Source organism: Etheostoma cragini, chromosome 13, assembly GCF_013103735.1.
Source record: "Etheostoma cragini isolate CJK2018 chromosome 13, CSU_Ecrag_1.0, whole genome shotgun sequence".
Lineage (NCBI taxonomy): Eukaryota > Metazoa > Chordata > Actinopteri > Perciformes > Percidae > Etheostoma > Etheostoma cragini.
Window position 1 is genome coordinate 15312841 of NC_048419.1, and position 21036 is coordinate 15333876.

Genomic DNA, 21036 nt, shown 5'->3' on the forward strand with positions numbered 1-21036 from the left:
TAATTTTTATTTGTATTTTACAAAAGGTCTTATTATATTAATTAATAATATTATATTATATTATAAATGCACACCTAACCATGACAAAAATAACATAGTAATTCAATTTAACATACGGGGACTACACACTCTGTTATCAAACAAAACTCAGTAGTATTTTGAAAACTTAATTGATTAGACATTAGTTTTACTATTACACAACATGATAAATATATCATGATTATTAGAAGCATCTATGAGGAACAACCTACAGCAAAACCTTAAGGCTTCCTTATTATTTATGCTATTATATACTCTGCTGTATTTAAAATAATCCGTTTACTTTTTTTAAATCAGTGTAGTTCCCTCTAAACTCCTTCACTATGACTGAAACGTAATACAAAATGGTCACAGTTCATGAATGTGGCGAAGACTAGTATTTACAAATTGATGTCTGGTGTATTGATGGATTTTTCCGATAACTAATTCTAAAAAAAATAACTGATTGGCAGTCTTACCCAAGAAGAAAACACAAATTCATTCATTGGCACAGCTGATGTTAGCAGGTAATTGATTAACTCTGTGGGGAGAGTTTAATTTCTTCATTAGTTTGGCAGCTGCTCACATGATTAGATAAAAGTACTACTACTAATATTGTATAATCATTGAAACCTTTTTAAGGGTGTTTACTTAAGTTTGTATTGCCTAATGGCAGACTGGTATATGCACTACCAGTTACGTATCTGTATCCGCAAAGGAATTCGTCTACCTCTACTCTACTGTGCTTGGAAACTTTTGCATGTGCTTTGAGGTACTAAGTATCTTACATGTGTGGAACTCCTTTACAGTCAATGAAAAAAAAGGCCAGCAGCTCAAGGCCACATTAGCCACTACCCCCATAACACAACTGAATCTCAGATTGTAGTGTCAGCATTCAAGTTGCATTGTGGGTAGTCCTGCTCACTGGATCTACAGTGCTGGGATAAAGCATGATGCTCGATGTCAGGCATTCTCTACTCCTACTGCTATCTAATTTGCAGGGCAATGTTGCTGCATCAAGAGTTTGAGATCAAAGTTGATGCTGATAACTTGGCAAAGACATGGGACAGCCTGGCCATGTCCAGCACATCATTACGCAATACAAAATACTGCTTTTTTAAGCCCCTAAGGCTTCGTCACAGTGCTTTTGTTAATTGTCAAATAATCCAAACCCGAAGAGATTAATTCTACTACAAAATAGTACATTTATTGAACAGTCTCTTTGTATTATTATTGAATTACTATTAAATTGTATCAGTACTCATATACAGTGAGTATCATCTTACTTTGTTTCCCTATAGCCCTTTCTCCTCCCAGAGGTTTTACGGGAAAGTCACCCATGAAGGCTTCACCAATAGCTTCACCCATGAAGGCTTCACCAGTAGCTTCACCCATTAAGGCTTCACCCATGGAGGTTTCCCCAAAGATGTTTTCACCTATGAAGGGTTCACCAATGGCTTCACCCATGAAGTTTTCCCCAAAGACGCTTTCACCCATGAAGGCTTCACCAATGGCTTCACCCATGAAGGCTTCACCCATGAAGTTTTCCCCAAAGACGTTTTCACCCATGAAGGCTACCAGCACTTCTCCTGGTTCTTCAACAACAGTGATTCCTATAGCAAGCCTCAACCCCTACCAAAGCAAGTAAGTTTGTGTGTCCATGTCTGCATGTGCCTGCTTTCACATACTTGTATGGTATCTACATAATTCTTTAAACACAGTTTAACTTTTGTAGTGCGTAGTGTGGCAGAATTTCCAGTCTACGAACTCATGCTAAACACGTAACACATTCTGTCTGTGCTGAGGTATTTGGGTTAAGCCTATGTGTTTATGGCGCCCGCAATCTTTATTTACATTGAAGGGTCAGCTACACTTAATGCCTCCAGCTTGATTTTAAATACACTTTTAGGAAGACTGTACTGCCTGCCAAATTTCTCTTCAATTGCTTCCATTACATGCTTCTGTGTAAGTTATTAAAGTCTCACGAACCTTCTTCATGTATGTGACATGAATCGTGCTGCTCCTGAGTTGTTTCTTAACAGATAGTTATAAGGCACTGAACCTGACTGACATGTAAATTGTAATCCAACAGTATTTATATAGCACCTTTGTTCTTTTCCAGACAAAGTGCTTTCCATTCATCCATTTACATGCACATAATACACTGGTAGCGTCGGTGTCACACTTCAACAGGCGGACAGGAGGTGACATTGAACCACCAACTTTATGATTAAAGGACGACTTGTTCTACCTCATGATCCAAAGCCACCACTGAGCCAAATACTGTTCTTCCTCATGCTGTGACTCCACTTTCCTGTTTGAAGATCGCTTTGGGGCATGTTTGATAATGTGTGAATTTGTGCTTCTGCATACATGTGTGAGCGTTCAGTTTTTCTATCAGTACCTGTGTGTGTCTGTGGATTTGTTTGTGTAAAATGTGCATGTTATTCAGCCCATCTGCATGGAAATTAAAAGAATCTTGCCTCAGAAACAGACCCTTTAATAGCAGGTACTGCTGGGTCTTTATGGTCTGCTTTGATTCTGTTATTTGGCCCAGTGGGGTTTTGGCCGACCTCGTTTTTTTCCCCTTCCTTTCCACTCACAATTTCTTTACCCCCTCTTGAGTTCAATTTTACTGCTGTTTTTTTCCTTCTCACTTCTTATCATTTCATTTGACTTAATTCTCTGTCTTTGACCTTTAAATTTGGCCACAAAAAGACAAAAGCATAGTAAAGCAAGATGTAGTTGTCCAGTTAGAAATAAAGGTACTCTGTCAACTTTCTCTCGATGTATGGGCTTTGACTACATAGCCCTGTTTGAAATTGCAAGCTGTAAAGATAACTGTGCCTCTAGGTGTTGTAATAAACTGATGACTGTTCTAACTTTGAAGTTAGGGAGTACCTACAGTGAGTAAAACCGATGACTTCAGCTGCTGTGGTCCTTCTACGTATGTTTGCGTGAAATGAAAAGTGCGGGTGTGTCTGACACAAACTGTTACATACACTAGATTATATAGGGATGCTGTGTATGTTTACATTCTTTATTTATGGCTGTTTGCATAGCTTTCTCATCCCATTCTGCTGGTGTTAAGTAATAGCACCTAGAGCGGACTATAATTGGCTTTTGGCTGCCATAAACCTTGGTGTAGCACTATTATCCATACTGAGCAGGGAATGAGGTTCACTGTGGGCCAGCAGCTGCTCTCATGATAGGGGATTTAATTGCAGGCCAAGTTATGGTATGAATATCCTCCACTGCACAATTATCAACGCAGTCAAAAAGCTCACTGCTGCATAAACTGCCGAACTTGGCTGGCTGTTGTTAAAAACAGAACAAGAAGCACATTTCAAATGCATCCAGGAGTTGGCGGATGTACAACACCTAGTTCACAAAGTTGCTTTTTTCTTTTTCTTTCATGGAACTTTTAAAAGACCGAGAAGACACTCATCCAGTTTTCTTGGGAATTGTTCTTTTGTGCAGTTGTTTCACGTTGGTGACTAATGTGAGCTGAGTTGGAATGCTCATTTACAAAAGAGGTGTTGTAAAGTGTCTCTACAGCATTCTTTACTGTTTGTGCTGAACTTTAGACTGCAGTACTCGTTTAGTAAAGTTGCACATATCTGTGTTGGTCAAATGTTTTTGTAATTATTTTTTAAAAAGGATTTATGTTAAGTGATATGTTTGCATTCACATAAGATAAATCTGTTGATGGAAAAACAAACTGTAAACATGATGGAAGACATTCAATTAAAGCATTTGCAAAGGTTTGATTTTGGTCAGTTGGCATGTTTTTTTTATATCAGAATACTCTCAGGTATTTCTATTTAGTTTAAAGTATGGGGATGTTTTTCCCGAAAAATCACTTAGTTAACAGTCAAATTAGTTTAGTTGACATATTATTTGTAAGCACTGATTCAAGTGTCACTCTGTGTGTCTCCCTAGATGGACTGTCAGAGCCCGAGTCACCAACAAGTCCAGTATCCGCACCTGGAGTAACTCTAGAGGAGAGGGCAAGCTTTTCTCCTTCGAGATAGTAGATGAGAGTGTGAGTAGAGGAGTGGAGAAGCCTGAATGTCTGCTTATGTGGTGTTATCCGCAAAACGAAATGTTTAATGGAAATGTGCTGTTGGTCAACAGGGAGAAATCAGGATTACAGCCTTCAACGACGAAGTGGACAAGTTTTTCTCTCTAGTGGAGCAAGGCAAGGTGAGCAGATCCCACTCACCCATATCCTTCCTCACTTGAAGTGATAAGAGCCTCTTGGAAACTTAACTTAAAAAGGATACATTTTGCAAATATTACACGTTGCCAATAGCTTTGAATGCTGCAAGAAAATGTTTGTATTCATATTGTTTCAAAAGGAGCTTTCAAACACTGTAGCCATTTAATTTCTTCAATAAAATTGACAGCAGTAAGACAATATCTAAAGGCTATAAAACATTCACAAAATCCCTTGCAGCCTCAGTCACAGCTATCCATTTTGTATGCGCATAACGCCTCAAACTAATTTATCATAGGTAAAATATTGCCTAATAAACCCTTCTCCAAAATCCTCTCATGCCTGCAGGAGTTTAGGCCAATGAAAGAGCCAGAGGCAAGTATTAGAGGATTTTGAGGAAAGGATTTATTAAGTTATATTTTACTGAAATATACTGTATATGTTAAAGATATTGAGCATTTGGGTGGATATATGAGGCTGGGAGTATGCTGATGAGAACAGTGTGAGAAAACTTGTCAAATCTGAAGTGTTGATACTGTTTTGCTGTTGTTAAAGTTGTTGTTAAAGTGTTATCTTAAAGTTATCTTAATTGTATCAGAAAAAGCTGGCAGTCTTGCAGGCTGTTTTCTCCATGGAGAATGCATGTACTGTATAAAGTTTTTCTTCTGGCATAAGTAATTAATACAGAGATTATAGTATTTATGGGTTTGTGTAATCACTCCTCTCAATACTGGAAGTGAACGTTTCCTCTGTACCATTTCATTTGGATAACTCTGAAGCTTTATATTATACTTGGATATAATTTAAAAAAACATTTACATTACAAGGACATTGGATTTTGTCACCCCTGTCTTGCAATGTAGTCATTTTGGACAAGTTTGTAGAGGAGGAATGATCACAGCAACCAATAATTCTCCCAACGTGTGCGGGCATGTGATTGGAGAAACGGTGCACTTTGTTTAAAATGCCTACAACTGATTTGCCAAAAACATTTATTTTTAATTCAGGGTGATATCTAGCTCAGTCCAGCTCATGGCAGTTTGAGAGAAATCAACAGAAAACCAAATGCTTATAAAGCTGCAAGGTTGTTGATTTGTGTTCAATTATGTCCAGAGCCATGTCCGTTTTGAAGTTCATTGGTCAATAACTTGAAAGGTAATTGAGATATGGACATACTTTAGGCAACTTGTAATAAGCTTGATCCATTGATGATTCACTGGAAAAGTGTTGGCAATCACAGCTGTAGTGTTAGGAGCTACGGTGTTAAGGCTTTATTGTAGAGCACTTTAATCAGATTTACGGTGTGGGGGGCGTGGCCTTTTAAAGTTTGTATTTTGAAGCCTTAATTACAGCGCCACCATGTGGCCGAGTGGGTTCATATTTTAGTAGAAGCACATGCACACCATTTCCAGTTATTCCCCAAGTTTCATGTTTCCAGCTCATTCCAGCTCACGGGAATTTGAGCCGGCGCGGCAGACAACAAATAATAGTAATAATTAAAATAGGAAAACATAGAAGGGCTCTACCGCTTTGCACTTTGAAGCCAAGTTAAAGTTTATAGGAGCCTTTAGGATCCTTAAAATAATCATGAGCACTAAGGAACAATTCATTTTTAGGAATTCCTTGTTATACTGAAGAAATAGTACTGCCCTAACTGAAATTTGTGACTTCAGTTTTACCAACATGGAAAGTCAAGTACTAGTATATATTGCATCAAAGTGGTTAAACAAATTAAAACACCATTAATAGATGAGTGCCAATAAGTAAAATATCAGATGAGGTATAAAGTTGCATGATGGCAGACAGTGAGCGATATCAAAAAATGTTTCACGTAAGCGAGTTGACATGAGACTCAAGCTATTGTTTATGCAAGAGAAAAACTTTGTCTTATCGGTGTGTTCTGTTTTTGATAAAAATGGGTGGTGCTCGGTCTGAACACCCAGAACATGCCCTTTGCATGTTCCAGTAAACCAATGCAATTACAGACAGGTAGAACAAACGTTAAAGCTTATGCGCAACTCAGTCTGGCCCACAGAGCTTAATAACTCAATTAACCCCAACCATCATTTTGCTAGTCACACTGGCTCAGGTATCAGCCACTGGCAGTGACTCCCAACTCAGCCATAGATCCAATTTGTGCCCTCTGCCCTCCAAAGATAAATAAAGGAATGAATCTGTCTTCCCTTCGTGATTTGAGCATTGACACAACAGGGAGTGGTTGTGACTGGCTCTGAGCGGCCAAAAATGCTTATCACATTAGTTACATGCTCCTATCTCTGTGTGGGGTAAATCAGAGAGAGAGAGAGAGAGAGAGGAGGAGGAAAAGGAGGGTTGGGGGTATTGGAGAGTTGGGAGAATAAATGCAGAAGAGTGCCTCGCATATTGAGTTTAAATTGTGCTATTTAGCAGACTCGCTCTCAGCTGCTACTTATTTTCTGGTGAATTTGTGAAGTGATGAGCCTGATATGACACCACATCTTAGTTGGACCTGAAGGGCTTTCCTTTTGAATTAAAATATTTTGTTGGAACAAAAGCTGATTGTAATAATAATTTACTTGGCAGAATCAATATAGTGGACACCCAGTTTGATCAGTTTCCTCAAATTCACAGGAAATCACCAGTCTTAGAAGCTCTATTTTTATAATGCCAGCTCACCTTGCTCACCCATTCTCTCTAGGTGTACTACATAACCAAGGCTACGCTGAAAGTGGCCAAGAAACAGTTCAGCACACTGAAGAACGACTATGAGATGACCCTCCACGCTAATTCATCCATCACACCATGTGATGACAATCAGGGCATCCCTGCAGTGCACTATGACTTTGTGCCCATCGCAGAGCTGGAGAACCGAGACAAGGACGCCATTATTGGTAAGAGAATAATTTCACCAGTAAGTTATATGTACATTTCTACCACTTAACCAACAAACAAAAGCAACTTTACTAACCGTAGGTAGGCATGTAGAGCTTTAGTTCCGTGGACAGTTTGGAAAAAAAGCCGAAGGCAAGAGACAGGGCTGTTAGAATTTTTTTTCACTCAACAACATCTCACATACACCTTTTTTTTTGCAGTCAAGGCTTAAAAAAATGATAATCAACTGATTAAGGTGTGTGTCATAACCAATCAGCAATCTGTGGTGAGAGCTTGAATAATGACTCACTTCTTCTCCAAACTTTGTAAACAAAAAAAGGTGTTAAAAAATGTAGTTACTCTTTAAATGAAAAGCTTGCCAGAACACACAGGGCCTCATGCAAAAAACATTTTCATTTTGTCATCCTAAACCTCACTTTCTGCTGTGATGTTTGCTTGTAGGACTGTTCCAAGTCAGATCACCCAAACTCTTTTAACTGGACAGACTTTTCATAAATTGCTTGTTTAAGCCTGATAAATGCCAGATGTTCATGAGGATGTACACATACGTGACATTAATGCATTTACATAATTTAATTTACCATATAGGGCTGGCTAATTTGGTACCTGGTGCTGTTTTGCAGCCGGCACGGCTTCGTCCGAGGTGCAGGCAGAAATGCCCAGCAGGTTGACCCACCTTTGCTCACATCTATTTGTGGTTACGTTTCATCCACAAAGATCTTTACAAAGAGTAAAAAGAAGAATTTCACTCAGGTCCTGCTTTTGGAAATTAGCTGTTGATGCTACGTTAAGCAGTGTCAGTAGTGGTATTAGAAGGCCTAGAACTGTTAGAAAATATTTATAGTACAGCTGTTAACAACCTGTCATCAGAGAAGTGCAGCACTGTCACAGAAAAAAGGGTTAGAGTGAAATGCTAAAGAAAAGTAAAGCGGTCCATGACTATCTTGAAATGAAAAGCTGTTATGATTAAATGGTGAACAGAGTATTAACTTTGCACAATGCTTGCTTAGTTATATAGTGATTTATTTAGTAGTATGATGTCCTATTCCAAATTCATTCAGATGAGTGTTTTTCTCAGGTATGACCCACTCATGAATTTTGTTCGTACCTAAGAAAAAACATTGACAAGACAATTTGTCACAAATCCTCTAAAATCCCTCATTTGTGCCACTTAAAATTAATCGGTTTGTATGGATGCTTTTTGCATGAGGCCCATGAGTAACCAAAATGTAGGCTGGTGGTGTCAGGCTAGTATTACAACATTTGGATTATCAGCTGGATAATTTCTCTATCTGCTTCGTTGACCCAAGCAATTACTAGTTCTAGACATAGATTGTATAAATACTGAGCTAATAGACAGGCACGTGCCAGTCAGTTACGTACCAGGTGTCCTGAAGGAATGACGGGGTCACAAGGAAGGTTAATTCAGGCATATGGTAAAGATGAGAGATAATTATATAAAAGGATAATGCACATTCCACTGTTTTTATGAAGGTTAGTTGCAGTTCCTTCTTCTTTGACAGCTAAATTAGGATGGTCCAAGTGTTGATTGGGGTGGAAATCAGTGATTGAACAGTGTGCCTTTGACAATCCGGTCAGTATTATGCACAGGTGATGTTTCTGTAGTAGTTGCAATTAGGATGTATTTTTTAAAGACTGTCCTTGGTCTGAATGCAAGTTGAAAGGGGGGTTCATAATATTGCATGTTACAATGTTGGACCCGTTTTTAATTGTTTGGTCGACTTTTTAGACAAACATTGATCAATTGTTTGTTACTTATGAGTAGGGCTGGGTATTGTTTCAACGTTGTTGAAATACAAATAATAATATTTTTTCTACAAAACCATTTGTTTCATTTAACAACAGAGGCTTAAGATATTACATTTTAAATAATGTCTAAAAGCACAAAGCCATACAAGAACTTAAAGGTAGCATCATAAATCAGGCACAAATTCTGATTTAAATCATGAACTATCTGATCACAGAATGAAAATCATTTAATCACATGTCAGTCTGTACCAACGAAGTAACACATTTTCAAAACAAAGTGACCATGTTCTGTAAAAGAGTTAAAAGTGGAGTAAGTTATGTGCATAATGCATAGTTGCAGTGCAATTCAAAGGGCAAATTCAGATGCATTTCTTACCACACCCATCAGCACAGTTTGTACTTGTGATCAGTTACTCACCCCAATGTAATTTTGCGTCCCACAGTAGTGCTGTGCTATACTTCATTATGTCAGCAGACTGCAGGATGGCAGCACAAGAAGGGCTAATAATGATTTCAAGTGTTGGACATGCCATATTAGACAATACATTAATGGTTGCAAACCTACTGAGTGGAAGATTCATGTAGGTTTAAATTCAGAGCAGTATTATTGGAGGATTACACTAGTGTGTAAACTAGGAGCAATGCAAGCCAGTACGGCAACACAGTTTAGAGATGCACTGAGTGGTTTACCTGGAGGAGTGGGTTTGCGCTTGTCGCAGAAGGGCAGCGCTACATGTCCTATGTGTCATCTGTTGTCTCTCCATTCACCCTCTCTCCAATACCGCTCTCCTCGCTCCTTTGTTAAGTAGGGGATTATAGCATGGTAATGAGAACTGTCAGCCTGTTCCTGTGGTGATAATGGAGTTCAGAGGTGGTTGACATCGTCTCAATCATAATGGAATTAAGGAGGGCTGAAAGAGCACAGACAGAGACAGCAAGAGAGCAACTGTGAAGGAGGGGGAGAGGAAGAGTTTAGAGAAAGGGTTAGCAGACAGGAAGAGAAATTTCAGAGAATGACTGGTTTGCAAAGTCTATATTATATATCTGTTCAAGCATTTTATTTAACATATGTGCACTAGTTTTGACACTATGAGATTGTTACTAGTAGTGCTATGGAGCAATGTTTTTACTGGTGGCTCTTGGTTTTGATTGTTATGATTTTATTGTGCACACACAAGTACACACAACGCAGATAAACTTTTTGTTTTTTCACCTGTTAAATCCATTGTATTTATTTGTTTTTTTGTCCTTTAAAGCTTTCCTATCTTCTATTTTCACTATTACAATGATGTGAATATATGTCTATGTGTATTGTATTTGCTTTTGTGTCTCCTGTCAAAGCAGCTTATAAACTATTGTTTTTAAAGGTGCTATACAAATAAAGTTATTATTATTATTCTCCTGTGGAACCAGCTCCCAGTCTTGGTTTGGGAGACAGACACCGCTACCACATGTAAGAGTAAGCTTAAAACTCACCTCTTTGATAAAGCTTATAGTTAGGGAGTGAGGAGTTGCAGCATTCGCCTAGATCGGCGGGGGAGGGTGTATAACTTCAGACAAGACACCACTTCTCTTGACTGCTACTTTTCATAGTCGTCAGATTCATCTACCAACTCTTATAGAAGTGGCTGAGCTTTGCCTTGCACCAGCTCTTAATTATACCGTCATAGTTTTAGACTGCCGGGGGGACTTCCTTTGACACACTGAGCTCCTCTCTCTTTCCATCTGTGTGCATCCATGTCCCAGAAATGCTTGTTACTAACTTAGTTCTGAGGTGCCCTTGGGCCCTATTTTAACGACATAAGCGCACGGTGTGAAGCGCATGGCACAGGTGCGTTTAGGGCATGTCCAAATCCACTTTTGATAGTTTGACGGCGGAAGAAAAGGTCCATGCAACGGGCGCATGGCGTCAACAAAATCGCTAATGTTTGCTGTCCTGACTTCCAAATGGTGGAATCAGCTCCCTATTGACATCAGGATGGCCGAAAGACTACGCATCTTTCGCCAAAGGCTAAAAACACTTCTCTTCCCACTGCACATCGGATAAACATGAAGAAAGAAAAGAAGAGAGGAAGAAAAAGAAACAAATAAATTCTTGAAACTGGTGGCACCTAAATCATGGTTGCAGCTGTAGCCGTGGTCCTGCTCTGCACCGTGCTATGCTCTGCTACGCGCTGCATTGCCCTGCTATGCCCTGCTATGCCCTGCTACACCCTGTAACTCCAGGGTTTCCCACAGGACTTTGCAGCTAAGGCAGCCACCGAAGCAACACATGCCTGCCACCCTAAAAAAAAAAAAAAATTAAAAAAGTTTTGCTATATCCGCCATGTTACTCTGCATATTGACAGTGAGCAGAGCTCCGAAACCCACATACATGCGCACAGATGCGGGTAAACCACGTTGGCTCTGCAGTTGTGTTGAAGTCAAAGTGAGTCATGGCAATGCCAATAAAGTGGTTACAAATGTGGTTACAGTTTTGCAAAACTTAATGCAGACAGCGTTTGCTGCGATATGATATTAATGGAGAGGCTGAAGCGGTCGCGGTGCTGTTGACTTTACACTTCCTTTTGAGACTTGCAGGTACAGGTTTCTATGCCCTAATGACTGACTGAGGTTGTAAGGCAACCAGAAGAAAGCAGAACGGCAGATCAATTACATTCCTTTGCACTTAAGTTAGTTCTCCATTAGTTCAATGTTGACAACAGGGCAGTCACCCCCCCCCCCCCCCCACCCCGTTATTGCTTGTTCTCGGGGGAATTACTGCAATTGTTGTGTCTTTGTAATTTAGTGTGGTCTAGACCTACTCTATCTGTAAAGTGTCTTGAGATAACTGTTTTATGATTTGATACTATGAATAAAATGTCATTGATTATTATAATTATTATTATCATTATCCATAGCCGGATTCACATTATTCCCCTTATTGACAGATGGTGGCAAAGAAACAAGGAGTACGATTTCAATCTTGAAAACATGGTCATGTACAATGCAATATTCAACTATCGCTTAACAAATGTTTTATTGATAACCCTACATCATAGAATTGAAATGCATTCCATTCCATCATTTTTTCCCAATTTCCTGATTAAACTCTAATCGTCTTTGTTTCCAGAATTCTTGTGACATATTTATTATACAGAAGCGCTTTATGAATTAATGTGACTTATTCTGATGTTTTAATATTAGTCATGATAGACCACGCTCTTCACTATCGTTGAACTCAGCAGCAACAGCTCTTCATTGCAGTAATCCTGAATGAAGTTTTTAGGCCTTGGGCATGACAGGAAACATGAATGAGGAATGAGTGTGTTTGTTGTGATTTTGAGTGCGGGCCAGGGTGTTAGCCAGTCTGTTATGACATTTATGTCATATTGCTTTGACTTGGCAATATCAGAGGGGTGTAAACTCTGCTGTGTTGGGTATTTACTCTTGTGATGTGATACCACTTTATATTACCCAGTGGGCATTTTTATACTTAACACCATGTGAAGACATTTCAAAAGGCTCTCTTCACATAATGAACTATTGATCTCTCCCTTTTTTAACTCATAAAGATAATTTTCTGCCTGTATTTTTGAGCCATCTATAGATATGTAAAATGACTCACTCTCTCTCTCTCTCTCTCTCTCTCTCTCTCTCTCTCTCTGCCTGTAGATGTGATTGGAGTGTGTACGAGTGCTGAGGATGTATCCCGTATCACCACTAAGAACAGCAGAGAAGTTTCCAAGAGGGCCCTCAACCTAATAGACACAACTAGCAAAGTAGTGACAGTCACACTTTGGGGAGAGGAGGTAATAACTATAATCTTTCTTCCTCTCTCGCTCTCTCTCGCCTTGCTCTCTGTCTGTATCTAGGGATGGATTCGCAGTTTAACTTAAAAAAACATGTTGAGCAGGCTGTAATTAATCGTGTGTTTATGAAGGTGCCCATCCGTTTATGTACGTAACATGTCTGCGTTAATGCTATTGCATTCAGAGCCGTTTGATTGGGTTTTCTGAGCTGTAAAATTTGGATCAATCAATCATCAGTGTGACCTTCAGGATTGTTTTGGAGCAGAGTCTGTGATTTGAGACGGAAGGCTAAATAACTCTCGAATGTGCATGAAATGGCACTATTCTTCACTAAGCTCGTTCAATCTGCAAGAGCTAATCCCTCGCCTTTGCCAAAATCCAAAAATGACTTTCAAATTGACTTGTAGGTTGTCCAATTATATAAGCAAACTATACCACATATTAATTTCTGCTTTCTGCAAGCTGCAGATACAGGCTGAACATATAAGAGACAATAACACAAATGCTTTTGCGGTCTCTTGTTCTCCATCTTTCTCTCCTCAATTCCTTTCTTTGACAAAGTTTGTCCTTTCTCCAGGCTGAGAAGTTTGATGGTTCTCTGGAGCCTGTGGTCGCCATCAAAGGAGCTCGCTTATCTGATTTTGGGGGCATATCTCTCTCCGCTTTGTTCGGTTCAACAGTCATGGTCAACCCAGACATACCGGAGGCCTTTAGTCTGCGGGCCTGGTGAGTCACACTGGTGTGCACACATACACACACACACACACACACACCAACGCTGAACCACACACATTTATAAACACATACAAAATTATCTACAAATGGCGCACAGACATAATTTTATCATAAGCACCACTCAAGACACCGTATGTTCAATCACTCTACAAATGGAGAGATTGTATCCCTCCTGTTTCTGGAATGCTTATATATGTAAAAGATAATACAATAAATACTAAACACGGATGAACAAACCTAAGTGCAAAGCCCTGATGATCACATGTCAGGAGATGGTGGCATGTGCCTCCTTAGTTCCAGTGGGACTCTAGACAGGATGGAGACCGGATTGGACGCAGGAATAACAGAAAAGCAGGACACGGATTTTTCTAGATTCCAGCTCTGAACTGCAACGGTACGTGCACAGAAAGATGGGGACACGTTGAGCCGCATCAATGGATTCTTATTAGCACTTCCTGTAGAGGGATTTTAAATTATGACTCATTCACTCATTAAGGCTGTTCTCAAGTCTAGCCACTGCTGAAATATAAATGTACCCCGTGTGTGTACATAGGAGTGCTTCGCTGTGTGTGTGTGTGTGTGTTACACTGAAAGCTATTTTTAGGCAGGCAACTGTGTCAAACATTGCACTCACAGCATCAAAGTGTGAATACAGTTTGGGTTTGTTGGTACCTGTGGACATTATTCTGTTATCTCTTTTAATCTAGTTTCTAAATTTTGCTAACTGCCACTTGAACAATAGCTGTCTGTCTGTTTGCTTGTGTGTGTGTGTGTGTGTGTGTGTGTGTGTGTGTGTGTGTGTGTGTGTGTGTGTGTGTGTGTGTGTGTGTGTGTGTGTGTGTGTGTGTGTGTGTGTGTGTGTGTGTGTGTGTGTGTGTGTGTGTGTGTGTGTGTGTGTGTGTGTGTGTGTGTGTGTGTGTGTGTCACATCCTAACATTCAGAGGGATAAATAAAAGCAGGGCTCCCTTACTCTCCCCCTCATCTCTGCTACTGGTTGGTCCTCTCTTCAGTTTACATGCCGACAGCAGTGAAGGAATAACAACGAATGTTACTTAAGGAGCAGAGTGTTTTTACTTATTTTTTTACATGTAGGTCTGCCCTTTACAAAGACAAAGAGTATCTGTCTGACTCTAGTTACTGTGGCGATGTGGTGCTTTGTGGGATTGTTTTGACCATGCTGCCTTACATAATTGGAGGAAACTGATGAATTTGGATGATGCCTTGATTAGATTGCTCTGTTCGGCTAGAATACAGAGTAGGAGTCACGCTGATGCATTAAGATTTAAAAGGGAATATTAAAAAGGTGGAAAAATGAAGAGATGGAGTAGCTAAACAAAAGTAAAGACAGACAAGCATTGTTTTCTTTTAGCCTCAGCAAAGAAACTGTTGTGTTTCTGGACAAAATATGAAAAGCTGATTTAAGTATGAATGCATTTGTCCATTATAGACAGCCATATGTCAGATAAAAGTGGTGTGCAGTGGCTGTAAATCAGTTAAGGGAGCAATTCAGTCATGGCTGAAGGCGGTTTCTTTAGATAATAACAAATACAGTGCAGTATCTCCACAGGAAAAATCAAAGTGTTAATATAACACACATGCATACATATAAACAAACACACACAAACTTACTTGCTTTTACACCATGTTTTTCACTATAGATTTCTGGACATGTTCACAGACGACTAATATTGATTGTGTACCTGTTTTATCACCTTAGTATCCGGTTATTGCGTTCTCAAGCATGCTTGATTTGTGTTTTCATTTGACTCAACAGACAGACCCTCCTTTGGTCTTTTCTTTCATTCTTCCTACACTCTAAAGAATGCATTTCATATTTCAAATGTAGTGTATGTGTATTTGTTTTTTGGTGTGTAAAGGGTGCAAACATTTATTTGCACAATTGTGCTGTGTGTTTAAATTTCAACACTACAGGTATGACTACGGAGGATATGCACTCGACAGCCAATCCCTGACAGAGACGAGGTCAGTGGGGAGCGGAGCAAAGACGAACTGGAAAACACTGAGCGACATTAAGAATGAACAGTTGGGTCAAGCAGAGAAGGTATAGTGCATACATACAGTACATACAGAAGTACTTCCGCAGCTAGACACCATTTGTTTTTGGTATTTGGATTAATTGATCCTTTAAAGAAAAAGCTAGCGTATAACATTTGGGGACGTCTTTTTAATTTCTAGGCTTGTTGTAATTCATGCTTTATTAATAATTTATTAATACACTATGTATTAACATAAACAATTACCTTGAAGACTGAGTAAATGATGGAAATTGTAGTCAATGAAGATTTAAATTAACAATATTGACAGTATTTCATTTTTTTTGGTTGATTCATCAAGGCACTTGCATGACTCCGTGTAGTCCTCAATAAAGGGTCAGAAAGTACGAATTATAACATAAAACCATAAGCAACTGTGACACTAACAATTTAAGTTGTTTTTATATGTCTGTGTAACTTAAATATTAAGTTTTACTCACTCGCAAAACCGGGAATCTACAGTAGATTGGATAAAAATGAACCTACACCATGTGTAACAGCTAAACATAAATCAATTTTTTTGCATTGCAGTTTTAGTTGGAACTATGAGAGAGTTTTTTGTGATAACCTTGGTTGGAAGAGGATTGATATGTGAGTCAGCAAATAATTCTCTCAGTTAGGGAGCCCCTGAAAATCAAAGAGTTACAGCTTTGCCCCAAAGTTTTGCAGTCACACCCGAACAGTCCATCTTATTTTACATATTTGCTCTTACTTGCTTTACTCTACTTATGTTTTTTCTAGCTACAGTGTAACCCACAGCTGAATTGGCTGAAAGATGTAGGGAATCACAAAGTGGAAGTTGACATCAGGCATACTAAAACAACCCCTGCTACTAAACATTGCAGGGGCATAACACATAACAGTTAGCCATATAGAGATCAAACTGGTATCCTCCTATTTAAAACTATCAGGGAACATTTTATGTGAACACAGTTAGTCTTCCGTTCATTTTTTACAGTTTCAAGCTGTGCTTTTCTATGACTTCCTGGATTAGAGTCATGGTTCTCTAGTTTTAGCTGTGGTAGGGAGATAGTGATTCTCCCATATTAGCAGTGCTGGTTGAACTGACGTACGCCACTTTGAAATGGAACCTCATGCCATTTTAAAAAGTGTAATTGCACAGAATTATGAGATGCTTTAGACTAAAAGTGGTGTGCGCCACTCATAAACCTATCTAATTAATAAGGTTTATCTCTGACTAGTCTCCCTCATGTTTAATTAGAAGCCACTTATGGGTCGCTTTAAGATCAATGTCGTTTCTAATGAAAGTTTCTAATTATGTTTGGGAGTTTGAGGAAGCCTATAGGGCATAACATTACCAAAAGGGAAGTAGCGTGGACGGACAACATGGGAGAGTGAGAGACGGGAAGAAAATTCAGGCACTTAAACTTCATGTCAATGAAAAACCTGTGTTGCAGGATGGAAGGGGACAAGGCCAAAGGGGAAAAAAATGAAAACGGAGGGAAGAGTGGTGACTAAGAGGGAGAAGTGGCAAGGGTTATTTAAAAAAGGATATGAATAGGAACAGTTAACTGGCAGATGTGGGGAAAAAGAGTTGAACTCAGACTTATTCCTCTTCCTCATTTTACCTTCTCTTCTTCTTTTTGTCTTCTCTTCTTTTCTCTCTCTGCCCTTTGTACCCCCAACCACTTCTGTGATTAAATGGCTTTAAGTGGGTTGTCTATCACACACTATGTGGCAGCAGCTTTTGTAATAATGATGGAATCCAAATAATTAGCTTATACTTTGAAGGAATCTAATTTGACATTCTACCTGTGTGTGTGTGTGTGTGTGTGTGTGTGTGTGTGTGTGTGTGTGTGTGTGTGTGTGTGTGTGTGTGTGTGTGTGTGTTGGGACAAGCATTCAAGTTGGCATGTGCAGCCACGTCAATTATGTGAAGTAGATTTTCACTTGGTTGCCCTTCCACATACAAATTTTAATTGCATTTATGTGCCAGTAGGTGACACAGGGATTTGGTGTGATAAGAATGAAAACTATTTTCAGGTGTGTGTTTATGAGTACATGTATGAATCTTTAGGTAAGTCTGCACACATATTTTGTGTGTCTGTGAGTGTTGTTGTTGTGCAGCGTTAATCAGCAGCTGTTTTTCTAAGTTTCTTTCCAGTGTGCTGAAGGTTCAGACTTTGCCCCAAAGCTTCTGTGTACACACTGGAATACAGAGGGAGACAAGGGATGACATGCAGGGGGATCTATTTAAAGTGGTCTAGTTTTGATGGAAGTGCTGTGGTCCAGCTCCTGCTGACCTCTATCCTCACAATCTCTGTAGCATCTGCCACATCACGAGCCTTCAACAAGCCCCCAAAGAAAGCGTCCTACCACCTTCCTCACCCATCGCCTTCCCACCTCTTCAGCCTTCCAGCGCTTCAATCTGCCCAAGTTTGCAAAATGTGATGAGGCAGACATGCGGGTGGAAACATGGGAGAGGGGTCTTGAGGGGGTGAGGGCTGTTGCTAACGGGAGAAATTCTCCTAATTAAAAAAAAAACTTCTTAGTAAGTGTTTCGGAGGGTTTTTTGCTGTGTGGCATGGGTACTGGGTAGATGGATGGGTGGACCGATCTGGGGGTGTGAGTCAGTGTTCGCTAGAGGGAAGAAAGTGTCAGGAAGCTCTAAGTCTGACTGACAGTATCTGTAAAGGTCGTGGGGACACAGTACAACATCAACCATCTCACAAGGGATGCAGAGAACACAATGGCCTTTTCACAATCAGTGCTCCTACAGAGCGTGTGGGTTGTATAACGAAGGCAGCATTGCTCAGTCAGTGTGTGAATTTGGCCAGCGTCCTAGAGAGTGTCTATATGATAGACTCATTTAGGCCAACATTTGTAATGAGTCTGGCCCAGCTATTGCTTGTAGTTTTTGTGTAGAATGGATTTTATAGCATTTCATTTTAAATTCTGGCTCTAATTCCAACATCTTATTCAAGCCCTGGTCTCCTGTTGGAAGAAATACCCTCTGGTGAAGCTAGTAAAAAATATATTTCTCTGGTCTCTTACATATGCATGTATATCATATTAATCACTTTGTGCTTGTTTACATCCATATGCAAGCGTTTGTATGCAGGCGTGTACACGTGTGCTTCTTTCCAATGACACACAGTTCATCTACTGTGTGCATTTTTTGTATTTATGGAAATTGAATCCTGTGCTTCTCCACAGGATGAGAAAATTGCTTTTTTCCCCCAGAATTAGCATTTCTTTCCTTTTTAGCTGTTGATTTTACACAGTGTGAGTTCTGCGGCTTTAGGTGTTAATATCGGTTTGAATTACCGCAACATTGCTGCATTTTAATTTGATTCTGTTTGACTGTGTACACTTTAATTTAAATTCATAACTGAAAAAAATGTGTAGCCCATTGTATCTGTATTGCAAAGTAAGTTTTGTGTAAGTTTTACTTTTTGCTTACAAGCTTGCATGTTAGTCATGTGTATGTGTTTGTGTGTGTGAACATTAACACAACGTATGTATTAGAGAAGGAGAGAGCGATTCGCCTCAGTTTGGATCAATTATGCATAGAACTCTCCAACTCCTTGTGCTCTCTTTTTTTAAACCGTTCCAAGATTGTTTGAAAGTCAAATTAAGATATGTAAACATCGTGCATCAACCAGCTGGACTGACTTGTTGGCAACCGTTTTACAGATGATGCCAAGTTTGATCTGTGTTTATTTTAATTTAATTTAAATTTAATTTTTTTACCCTAAGCAGCTTATTTATTGGCATTATTAAAACTGTTGAATGGTGTCCTTTCTGCACTAGAAGGAGCACGTTTGTGCCTCCTTATATCCTTTTTTTCTCTCACTTCAGGTTGATGGGCTTTGGTTTAATGACATTCGCTGTGTGTTGCAAACTTATGATTTAAAAATACCAATAACAATTTTACAAGAAAATGTCAAAAAAGAATACTCGTTACATTTGGATGAGAACAGAGCATCCCCCCAAAGGTTTGATAAGTGAATGTTTCTTTATGACCATGCTGTGTTTGACTTCATCACAGAGCTGTTTAATGGGCCTGCAATGATCACAGTATTGTCATGAACCATTCCTGCACACTTTGTGTACTGATGGTAGCATTATCACAGTACCTATCACCTGAAGCTAAATGATGGTCATGAATAAACGAACATGGCCTGTAGAGTTGTTACCATGCATACCATGCATCGTCTTTGGTGGTTGGTCTGGTTGGAACTGGAATTCATCTGACCAGACAACGTTTTTACAATTGTCAACAGTTTTTTTTTACTGATGTTTCTTTGCCAATTGAAAATATGTTTTTAGTTTATGGTGGCAAGGGGAGCCACCCCTTCAGTTAATCTGCTGTTTTACGCCACCAGAAAAGAGTTTGAAGCAATATGTGTTCTGACATTGGTCATCGTACCCGACCAATGTTTTTTGATTTTGATTCTTGTACTGTTGACTAGTGATTTCGCATTGTGTTTTTACAGGCTGAGCCACCTGGCACCCTGTTTATGCAGCCTCCTACATAAAAAACGCTTTGATGAGATGGCTTGATCCGGTCCATTCATTGTATACCTTTTAAGATTTGTCCTTTTAAAAAGCTTTGCAACTGCTTTTGCAATGTTCAGGCTTGTTCTCCTGGCATAAATAACTTTGACTTTTTAAAATCTGTAAAATCACACCATTTTGTACCCTCTGTATTTAATGAAATATACCGATAGAGAGGAGACACTTCTTCTGCAGGGCCAGGATTTTTTTAATTGGTCATTGAGCGTCAAAATGAGAAAAATGATACCTCAGCTGGGACCTAGTCATTTTTTATGTAATCCTCTTGGCCCCCTTGGGAACATAGGGCGTCCCCTATGGATGTCCACCTCACTCTCCTCTGCGTTAAGGTCTTTACTTCTTGCCAGAGGGCCCTGTCTTGGTCAGTACATCAACGCTACCAGTTGGATTTAGGTCTCCCTAGCTTCCTCTTCCCTTGGGGATTATATTCAGAGCTCGTCTTGCTATGTTCCCCGGATCCTTCCTAAATTGATGACCAATTATCCCCACTTTCTGGATTTGATTTCAATGTGGATTTGCTCCTGGTTTATGCATCTCCACAGGTCTACCATTGATATCTTGTTTGACCACCAAATCCCCAGTATGTACACTACTGGTCAAAGGTTTGGGGTCACTTACAAATTTCCATTCCACTCCATTATAGAAAGAATACCAGCTGATCTGAGTGGGTGGCTGATCTTTAATGCAATACCTACATTGCCGATTATCAGCAACGATTCATCCAATGGTAAAAAGACACATTCTGTTTACTAATCTGATATCATTTTAACAAACTAACTGAAAAAAACTTTGGACAACCCTGTTGCAATTATGTAAGCACATAATGTAATCTGAAAACTGCTGCCCTGGTTAAAAAAAAACAATGCAACTGATCTCAGCTGGTATTCTGTCTACAATGGATTGCAATGTAAATTTCAAAGTGACCCTAAACTTCTACCAGGTTGTGTATACTATACTATACTATATATATATATATATATATATATATACACTCACCGGCCACTTTATTAGGTACCCCATGCTAGTAACGGGTTGGACC

The 21036-nt window shown here is 39.4% G+C and overlaps 1 protein-coding gene across 4 annotated transcripts in view; it reads left to right on the top strand.

Moving 5' to 3' along the window:
- The window catches only part of LOC117955590 (replication protein A 70 kDa DNA-binding subunit-like), a 37565-nt gene that overhangs the window by 7821 nt on the left and 8708 nt on the right, over positions 1–21036 (top strand). Inside the window, exons 7-14 of one of the 4 annotated variants that reach the window (XM_034890176.1) lie at positions 1320–1561; positions 1592–1662; positions 3961–4063; positions 4156–4224; positions 6915–7107; positions 12533–12669; positions 13247–13395; positions 15337–15466. In XM_034890176.1, the coding sequence (XP_034746067.1) occupies positions 1320–1561; positions 1592–1662; positions 3961–4063; positions 4156–4224; positions 6915–7107; positions 12533–12669; positions 13247–13395; positions 15337–15466 (1094 nt within the window). Of the gene's footprint in view, positions 1–1319; positions 1663–3960; positions 4064–4155; positions 4225–6914; positions 7108–12532; positions 12670–13246; positions 13396–15336; positions 15467–21036 lie in introns of all 4 variants that reach the window. The other 3 variants (XM_034890175.1, XM_034890177.1, XM_034890174.1) reach the window with 3 other exon arrangements.